General features: G+C 35.5%; 2 protein-coding genes and 1 pseudogene across 2 annotated transcripts; all 3 read left to right on the top strand.

The window, feature by feature from the left end:
• Nucleotides 1-2,432: 2,432 nt before the first annotated feature.
• Nucleotides 2,433-5,335, top strand: LOC114323722 (7-deoxyloganetin glucosyltransferase). Its single transcript, XM_082921468.1, has 2 exons — nt 2,433-3,121; nt 3,695-5,335. Exons 1-2 carry the CDS (start codon nt 2,587-2,589, stop codon nt 4,690-4,692), a joined length of 1,533 nt encoding a protein of 510 aa, XP_082777594.1. The 5' UTR covers nt 2,433-2,586; the 3' UTR covers nt 4,693-5,335.
• Nucleotides 5,336-5,995: 660 nt separating this feature from the next.
• LOC145822917 (uncharacterized) lies at nt 5,996-8,955 on the top strand. Its single transcript, XM_082921470.1, has 3 exons — nt 5,996-8,290; nt 8,378-8,542; nt 8,636-8,955. The coding sequence occupies exons 1-3, from the start codon at nt 7,394-7,396 to the stop codon at nt 8,735-8,737; spliced, it is 1,164 nt and encodes a 387-aa protein (XP_082777596.1). The 5' UTR covers nt 5,996-7,393; the 3' UTR covers nt 8,738-8,955.
• On the top strand, nt 6,014-7,282 carry LOC114264934 (protein FAR1-RELATED SEQUENCE 5 pseudogene; annotated as a pseudogene).
• Nucleotides 8,956-9,977: the final 1,022 nt, after the last annotated feature.

The following is a 9,977-nucleotide window of genomic DNA, read 5'->3' as shown; positions in this document are numbered from 1 at the left end:
ATTTTGCGGCAGGACGTCCTCTGGGACTACCCCTGACCCTTTGAGATGATTGGGGATCATTGGTTAGGTGTGGCTAAGAAGAAGGGTTCGCCGAGGGAGTGATCTCCTCTTCGGGGTTTTCTCATCCTCGGAGAAGTCACCTCCTCGGAGAGGTCACCTCCTCGGACAAGGTGGTTAGAGAGAATATCCCCCATGTGCCTCGCACATGGGCTCCATCCTACATCATGAGGTGCCTATAAATAGCACCCACCCATAGCTTTACAAGGGATGGATTTTGGAGATTTTTAACTCTTGGGAAAGAACTAATTTCCCTTCTCCATTATCAACCTTGAGAGTGAAAGTGGGAGATCAATGGGAGAGCCTTGCCATTATTCTATTCTCTAGCCATTTTGCCTTCTTCTTCACCCAATCTTTTATCTCCATCATCTCCTTTGTTGTTGTGTTCCTAAGTTGAGATTATTGAAGAATCTAAGCCTCTCATCATATTCTAGAGAATTCGAAGTTGTTCTTCAAGGATCTTCGAAGATCTTCGAATTTTCCAACTCCTTTCTTGAACCCTCTCCTACAACTTCCACTACCATCAAAATTGTCATGATCTTCTGATATATATATATATAAAATATCACGGTCTATAAATATTTATAATTTGTTTAATATTTCTTAAATAAGTGTATTTATTTAGAAAAGTATATTTATTTGGGTCATATCGCTACTTTTTTGAATATTTTTTTTTTTGTAAAAAGTCAAAAAATATATTTATTTAGATTATCCCAAATAACTCCCAAGATTGATTTTTATTTGTTTGATATTTTATTTTATTTTTTAAAATATAAATTACACTTTTTACTTAAAAAATAATTTTACTCAAATTTGAATTTAAATCTTATTATTTTAATTTTGATAATTTTATTCCCATACTTCAAGTTGAATATTACAAAAAACTCTAAGGTTTGACACTTATAACAAAATAAATTTTGATTTTTTAATTTTATCAATTTAAAACCTTATAATTTTTTATTTAAACCATTTGCATGTTTCTGTTAAGTAAAATCAACCCCCCCCCCCCAAAATGATATTTTAGTAATTAAACTTAGTAAAAAATGATATTTTAGACATTTTATATATGTTTATATTGATTTTAATAACTAAAATACTATTTTTTTCATCGATTTTAATTAACGAAAATTGGCAAATTGTTTAAATTAAAAACAAATTAAAAGATCATGGTTCAAATTAACAAAATTGAAAACTTAAAAATTTGTTCGTTAACGTTTTTAGTTTTTAGTTTACAAAAATAAGAAACAAGTTTTCATTTATTTTTGTAAAAAATAAAAACAAAAAACTTGTTTGGTGTTCAAAAATATTTTGAAAACAAATAAAAATAAAAAGAAAATATTTGATGAGTTGTCGAAATTAGTAGGCAGAGATGGATGGTGGATGGATCTGGTGACCAGTAGTAGCTGGTGGTTGAAGGTGTCCACCGGAATTAGCAGTCAGATGTCACTGATGGTCATGATCTAGCCGAAGATCATGAAGTGACTGAAGATCACGATGGTGACACTGACTCACTGGAGAGTTGCTAGAGGTTGGCTGGAGCTTGCTACCCACCGACGGTGGGTAGTGGTGGTAGCTGTTGGTGGTGGTTGAAAGTATTTTTTTTTGGTGAATAAGCCATAAATGGCCGAAAGTGATGGGTGAAGAGAAAATGAAAACTCATTTTAAAAACAAGTGAAAACAAATTTTTTATGCTTTCACAAATTTTGAAAATTTTAAAAATGAAAACAATATGCCAAATAAGTTTTCATTTTCAATTTCAAAAATAAAAAAATAAAAACAAAAACAGAATGCAAGAAACAAAAACGTTAACAATTGACTCCTTATTTTGTTATAAGTTGCAAACTTTAGAGGTTTTTTTATTTTATTTTATTTGTGTGTGGGGGGTGGTTATTGTCCCAATTTTAATTTAGTTCTCTCATCTAAATTTTTATTAATTTTTTTAAACGTATATCTCAAGTATCTTAAAATTATTATTTTTAAAAACAAATTATATGATATTTCCACCAAAGTCGGTTGTTATTAAAGGAATCCAAAGTTAATTATGTGACAAAATAAACTGTAAAAATCATTTCAAGTCGACTAAAAAATTTTAAAAATCAAATTTAAAGCTTCTTTAAAATTAGTTAAAATTTTTAAATTGAACATAAACAATTAACTATTCGAATTATTTAACTCGTTTACCACCATATCTCATAATACAGAGAGAGAGCTAGTCGACAAACTGGGCCGGCAACCGAAGACGACTCAGAGGACCACATTCTTTGTTTTGTTCTAGAGCCCTAAGCATAGCCAAAATACTACTTCGTTTTCATATGAATTTTTAATGCAAATAATGAGATACGTTGTGATTTCTTTTTGTTTTCAATTTAATGAGAAGGTATGGAATTTTTTGATAAAATATTAAGCAGTACTCGACACACTCTCTGTCTCCCACTCACTCCATTGTTTAACAAACACATGACAAAAAGAAGAGAAGGGACATAGAGAGGATATCTAGAGGTGTGCAAAGCAATAGCAATAGCAATAGCAATGGCAATGGCAATGACAGTGGCAGTAGTAGGTGATAATAATAAGCCTCATGCAGTTTGCATACCATACCCAGCTCAAAGCCACATAAAAGGAATGATGAAACTAGCAAAGCTCCTCCACCATATGGGCTTTTACATCACTTTCGTCAACACAGAGTTCAACCAAAACCGCCTAATCAAAGCCGGAGGACCTGACTCTCTCAATGGCTGCCCTAACTTCCAATTCAAAACAATCCCAGATAGCCTCCCACCATCTGACCCCGATGGCAACCAAGACATAACTCTTCTCTGTAGATCCATTAGAAGGAACTTGTTGACACCATTTTGCAACCTCCTTGCTCAACTCAATGACGACGACAACACTACCACACCATCTGTCACTTGTATTGTCTCTGATGGTATAATGCCATTTACCATTAGAGCTGCTCATGAGCTCCAAATCCCGGTCGCTGTGTTCTGGACTTTTGCTGCTTGTGCCTTCATGGGCTATTATCAGTATCGTGCACTCTTGGACAGAGGTCTTACACCACTCAAAGGTATGTATATCTTTATATTTGGGGCAAATTATATACTTTCCAGTTCTTTACACCTAGTCTTTCTTAGTTGTAATTCTCTAATTTTTTAATTTTGATTTTCAAAATGTGCAATCTGTTACACTTTCGGCATTAGTGCTGCTCAAAATAAATAACAACCGGAGAGTATTTTGAAAATTTTATACGAAGCCTAGTCTCAAAGTACGTATTTTGTTAAATTTTGGTCATTACATTTTGATCCCCAAAAATATGCGCTTTGTTTAATTTTGTTGCAATTTTTTCTTTTTCTTTGTTTGTAAAGTTCAAAAGACGCATCATCTTTTCGTTATTAATTTTGAACAATACTAACACCCAAGACTAAGGTGAAACAATTTGCATATTATGGATACCAAAATGAAAAATTAAATATTGAAAATTAAAATGTAACATATCACATACATGTTTGTGGTGACTATTAGTGTAATTAACTTATTAAACCATTTTGTTATATTGTAAAAACGTGTTATTTTGCCAAACAAGTTTCAGAAAATGAAGGCAGAACTTGTGTTCAAAGCTACTATTGTTTATGATATGCAGATTCAAGTTATCTAACTAGTGGATATTTGGACACTGCAATAGACTGGATTCCTGGAATGAAAGATATTCGTCTGAAGGACCTTCCAACGTTTTTTCAAACTACTGACCCAAATGATGAGATATTTAACTTAAGCATGGACTCAGCAGAAAGTGCTTCACAAGCTTCAGCATTGGGCCTTCATACTTTCGATGCGTTGGAGCAAGATGTTTTGGGTGCTCTCTCATCTATTTTTCCCCACATTTACACCATTGGTCCTTTACAGTTGCTTCTGAACCAGCATGTATCACCAAAAGAACAAGACCAGTTGGCGTCTCTTGGATGCAATCTATGGAAAGAAGAACCAAAGTGTCTCCAATGGCTTGATTCCAGAGAACCTGGCTCTGTTGTTTATGTCAATTTTGGGAGTCTAGCAGTCATGTCATTGCAACACTTGGTAGAGTTTGCTTGGGGACTTGCCAATAGCAATCACTACTTCTTATGGATAATTAGGCCTGATCTAGTGATCGGAGAATCGGCTATTCTGCCACCAGAATTCGAGGCAGACACTAAAGAAAGAGGACTGATAGCAGGTTGGTGCTCGCAAGAGCAAGTCCTAAATCACCCATCAGTTGGGGTGTTCTTAACACACAGTGGATGGAACTCAACTATTGAGAGCTTGACAGCGGGGGTGCCCATGATGTGTTGGCCATTTTTAGCGGATCAGGTGACAAACTGTAGGTACACTTGCACTGAATGGGAAGTTGGTATGGAGATTGATCATAATGCGAAAAGAGATGAAGTAGAGAAGCTTGTTAAAGAGTTCATGGAAGGAAAAAAAGGGAAGAAAATGACGAAAAAGGCTATGGAGTGGAAGAAATTGGCAGAAAAAGCCACTGGACCGGATGGGTCATCCACTTTAAATTTGGACAAATTGGTGAATGTGTTGCTATCAGGACAGGCCCCGAGTAAAGGCGACTATGGCGGTCGCTTCAGGCCCTTAAATTTGGACAAAATTTAGAGTCCGGATCCTCACCTTGAGGAGGGTCCTTCATTTCCTGCTTGCAACGGCTCAGATGAGCCGTTGGTCATCCAACGGCTGAGATTATTAAAAAAAAAAAATGAAATTTTTTCGAGTTTCCGCCCAAACAAAACAACAACACAGCTCAGAGACATTCACTCTCACTCTCACACAGCACTCTCCTCCGGCGAACCCATCCTCACCGACGGCGACCCACTGTCGATACAACCTCACCGAACTGTTCAGCAGCGGCAGACCCTCTCTACAGCACTCCTCAAATCGAACCCATCAGTTTGCCCTCTTTCCATCTTAAGAACCCTGCGGTGAAGAGGATTCTCCAGGTGGTCAAGGAGATGCAATCCAACCCTTCCGATGATTTCATGAGCCTCCCTCTCGAGGTTTAATTTTTTTGTTTTCGAATTTTATTGTGCTTGTTTTGTGGGATTTTAATTGAAGATCTGTCATTATCATCCTTTAATTTCACTTTTGTTTGTTTGTTTTTGATTGATCGTCTTCAAATTATGCAAATATTGGGTTGGATTTTGATGTAGAAATCACCATTGTGTGAGCATTCAATTTCGATTAATTCTATGTTGATGTATGCATTTAAAAAATAAATAAAAAAATTTGTTCTTTGTGAACCTCTGATAGACAATTTATATGAATCTGATATCTTTATGTTTGGATATGAGTTTTGGGAGATAGGTATTTTCCAATTTTGTTAGTTGACCTAATTTTTGATTTAGCTTTTGCAACCTTAATTTCGTGCTTAAATTTTTTTGGCCTCAAAATTTATAGGAAAATGCATTATTCTTACTATAGCAAGTCAATCAAAATTATGTATTTATTGTGACATGATCATCCAGAACTGGCACCCTATTTATTGCTCATCTGATTGTTATTGTGATGTTTTGTTAAAAGGCTCGTAAATTATCTCAGAATTGCCATAACAGGGTAATGTTATGGGCCTTATCACAGTATGTCTCCTGGTTTTTGTAGACATGGCAGTGTCATGGGTCATGTAATTATTAACTGGTGTCTAGATGTGTTATATTGAATCTCATGAATAATTGAATGAAGCAATATGTATCTATATTAATTTAATCTGGTTTTTAATAATTCAATTTCCTTAATTCCAGTAATTTTCCTTATATGACATATGGTCCTATCTATAAACCAGATAAATTTCATCTATAAACCAATTTCAATTCATTTTCATAGCACTACAACCTAAGCAACCCTGCAATCTTATTAAGAAGCTCAACTATCATTAACTTAAGATTTTATTTATATGGGTTTTCAGTTGCATTTTGATATCGATATGGAACCTGAGAATGACTGTGATTGGAAGCCAAAACAGGGAATGATATTTGATTCTGAACAATGTGCATATGATTTTTATAATACATATAGAAGAAGAATGGGGTTTAGCATACGAAGAGATTATTGTAGGAAGGACAAGTTCACTAATCAACTTATTCATAGACTTTTGGTTTGCGACAAGGAGGGATTTCGAAAGGTTGACAAGCGAGACCCATTGTCAAAAAACTCTAGAGCTGAAACTAGGACTGGGTGTGAGGCTCGACTTTATATTAAATTACATGAGGGTACTGGAAAATATGTTGTGACTGATTTCAAAGAAAAACACAACCATGATCTTGTATCACCTGAGTGTGCCCACATGTTGCCGTCACAAAGAAAGATATCCACTACCCAAGCAATTCAATTAGATTTAGCGGCACAATCTGGTTTTCGTTTAGGCCAGTCTTTTGAACTCATGGGTAGGGAAGCTGGTGGAAGGCAATGTCTTGGTTTTACGAAGTTAGATTCTAAAAATTATTTGAGAACCAAAAGACAACAAAGTTTAGCATATGGGGAAGTAGGCAATGTGTTGCAATACTTTAAAGAAAAATCTTTGCAGAATCCTTCATTCTTCTACGCTGTTCAATTAGATAATGAGGAGCAAATAACCAATATGTTTTGGGCCGATGCACAAATGATCATGGATTATGCCCAATTTGGTGATGTTGTCACATTTGATACGACTTACAAGTTAAACAAAGAACATAGACCCTTCGCATCTTTTGTGGGATTCAACCATCATAGGGAAACAATTATATTTGGTGCAGCATTGTTGTATGATGAGACCGCCGAATTGTTTGTATGGTTGTTTGAAAACTTTCTAGAGGCTATGTCAAGGAAGGCACCAAAAACTTTGTTCACCGATCAAGATGCTGCAATGGCTAAAGCCATACCTATCATTATGCCTGACACAAGTCACCGATTGTGTACTTGGCATTTGATGCAAAATGCATTAAAACATGTTAACTGTTTGTTCCAAGATAAAGGGGTGAAGGGTGTACTAAATAAATTCTTCTTTCACATTGAAGATGCAAATCAATGGAAGTTAGAGTGGGCGGAAATGCTTGATAACTATGATGCGCATGAAAATCATTGGTTGAAATTGACTTTTGCGGTGAAAGAAAAATGGGGATGGCCTTATGTTAGATCGACATGGGCTGCGGGAATGAGTACCACACAACTTAGTGAATCTTTTAATGCTTTTTTTGAAGGATTACATTCGTTCTGATTTCAACTTAAATGAATTCTTCATGCATTTCGAAAGGGTACTTTACGAGAAGCGATACAAAGAGTTAGAAGCAGGCTATGCTTTGTGCCAAAGGTCAAAGCAACAATAAGAATGTTAATTCAAATGGGTAACGTCTACACAAAAAAGATCTTTGAGGAATTTCAAAATGAGTACTTTCAATCCATTGAATCGGACATAAAAGCAATTGAATATGGCGAGGCTAGTACCATGTACACAGTTATTGATGTTGGTAACAAACATGCAAGGAAAGTGAAGATGGAGCGGGATGGCTCTTTGGGTTGTAATTGTACAAAGTTTGAAAGGGAAAGAATCTTGTGTTGTCACTCATTGAAGGTCATTAGAGACATATTGAAGATGAAAGAGGTTCCTCCACAATACATTCTAAAGAGGTGGACCAAACAAGCAAGAGCCGAAACTGTGCAGCACATTAAGGAAAATGACATTGAAGTAGATGTGAAATTCCAACAAGCCTCGCGGTATAAGACATTGATGACCGCGTTTGGAGCAGTAACAAGTAGAGCTGCTGAAACTGAAGAAACTTATGATTTTTGTATTGCACACCTTGCTACATTAGGTGCAGATGTTGAAGGCAAGTTAAGTGCTCATTTTGGTGTTGGAAATGAAGTACGTAATGATGATGACACCCAAAGCTTTGAAGTGGAATGCGAAAATGTGAATCATGTTGTGCAACCAAAAGGATTGAAGAAAAAGGTGGCAATTAGTAAGGGAAAAAGGAGGGCCAAAGGTGGATTCGAAGCGGCGTTGGTAGCGAACTCCAAAAAAAAATCCCGTGCTAACAGCTTGGCTTCGTCACAATCTATTGCAAGTTCAACGGTTGCACCTTCTCCATTATCTGTTGGAGGAGATATATATGTTCGTGAACATGTTCCTCCGTTTCAACCTCTTCCTCCCCTTCATCCTCCTCCTCGATCTTTGCCCATGGGTGGTAATTACATTCCTCCGCCATTGATGTATCCCACATATCATGTAAGCCTTTCTTTAACATTGTATTTTTCGTGTAGATATAATATGTGACTCAAACCATAACTGAAAGCATATATGACATTGTTGTAGGCGAACAATTTGCGGGAGATGTATGTGGTGCCAAATTATTTGCCAACTTCAATGGCTCAACGACATTCTGCTCAACCAACATTCCAGTCACTACTACAAGGTTCATGTGGATATGACATTGGGTTTCGATATTCTCAAGAATCAACTACTCCAATGTGTAGTCAGGTTCGTCCTTGATGTATTTTTAGTTTATAGTTGCTGAAAATTATGTGATATCATGTATTTATAGTTGCTTAAAAATTCTGTCTTTTTTTTTAGGCTATGGACAACCATCAACAGAACCAAACTGATGCTGAAATTAGGCTGCAACGTGAAGTCATGGCCTCTGAAATTGTGAAGCAAACTGCTGCTGGAAAGTGATGTTAAAGTACTAATGTGTCAATTTTTAAGGACCAATGAATTAATTTAGATGTTAAAGTTGTACTGGTTGATGTTCATTTACAGTTGATTTTAATTTATATGTTAAACCCAAGTGAACTGGTTATTGTTAATGTTCATTTAGCTTGGTTGATGTTGGTTGATGTTGGTTATTGTTAAAGTTGTACTGATTCTGTTATTGTTAATGTTTTTTTTTTTTTTTAATTTATGTGTTGGTTGGTTAATGTTCATGTTCATGTTCATGTTCATGTTCATTTAAATTGGTGTCCATGTTGGTTGCTTGATGTTCATGTTCAGATTCAGGAAACTAGTATTGAACATGCTGTATTGAACATGTTAATTTAACTTGGTTGATGTTGGTTGATGTTCATTTAGGACCCTTGAACACTGTTATGCAGATTCTGAAATGGTTATTAAGAAATGGTTAACAGTTTTGAATTGCAGTTTCAGGACCCTTGAACACTGTTATGCAGATTCTGTTTTGAAATGCAGATTCTGTTTTGAACACTGTAGATTCTGGTTTTTTTTTTTTTTTAACACTGTTATGCAGATTCTATTTTGAACACCGTATGCTGGTTTTGGTATGCTGGTTTTTGTACATTTGATATGGTTTTTCTAAATTCATTCTGCTGGTATGCTCTGCTGGTTCATATGCTGGTTCATCTGGTATGCTGGTTCATATCTGGTGAATTCTGCTGGTTCATATGCTAGTAAATGAATTCTGCTGGTATGCATTTGGTATGCTGGTTCATCTAATAAATTCATAGCAGAAGCTGGTAAATGAATTCTGTTGGTATGCATGTACTAAATTCATAAACTAGAAGCTGGTAAATGAATTCTGCTGGTAAATGAATTCTATGTTCTATTACTAAGTTAAATGAACATGAACCACAACCAACATACATGCAGTTTAAGCCTACAGGACAATAAACCATAACTTTTGTAAAAACCATCTCACAGATTGTCCTCTAAATTAAAACATTCGCAAGTACATTAAATCCAACTCATTCCCAAGTTCATTAAATCCACTAGGACATATAATAAGAAATCTGAGTACAAACTAGAGGACAATGAACCATCTAAAAACTAGCAGAATGTTTTAATTAATAAACATTTGGAATTCATAAACTAGAGGACAATATTGGGAATCATTCCCAAGTTCATAAATGTAAGTATAAAAAATTTGGAATTCATAAAGTAGAGGACAATAAACCATCTAAAA

Source organism: Camellia sinensis, chromosome 3 (assembly GCF_055761805.1).
Source record: "Camellia sinensis isolate YWXY chromosome 3, ASM5576180v1, whole genome shotgun sequence".
Lineage (NCBI taxonomy): Eukaryota > Viridiplantae > Streptophyta > Magnoliopsida > Ericales > Theaceae > Camellia > Camellia sinensis.
This window is presented reverse-complemented; position numbering and strand designations above follow the sequence as displayed.

What these genes read in the sequence shown, in the direction of transcription:
- LOC114323722 (XM_082921468.1), top strand. Translation starts at nt 2,587, where the DNA reads ATGGCAATGGCAATGACAGTGGCAGTAGTAGGTGATAATAATAAGCCT. An exon ending in AGGTCTTACACCACTCAAAG is followed by an intron (nt 3,122 to 3,694) that starts GTATGTATATCT and finishes TATGATATGCAG; the next exon opens with ATTCAAGTTATCTAACTAGT.
- LOC145822917 (XM_082921470.1), top strand. Translation starts at nt 7,394, where the DNA reads ATGTTAATTCAAATGGGTAACGTCTACACAAAAAAGATCTTTGAGGAA. An exon ending in TGATGTATCCCACATATCAT is followed by an intron (nt 8,291 to 8,377) that starts GTAAGCCTTTCT and finishes ACATTGTTGTAG; the next exon opens with GCGAACAATTTGCGGGAGAT. An exon ending in CTACTCCAATGTGTAGTCAG is followed by an intron (nt 8,543 to 8,635) that starts GTTCGTCCTTGA and finishes CTTTTTTTTTAG; the next exon opens with GCTATGGACAACCATCAACA.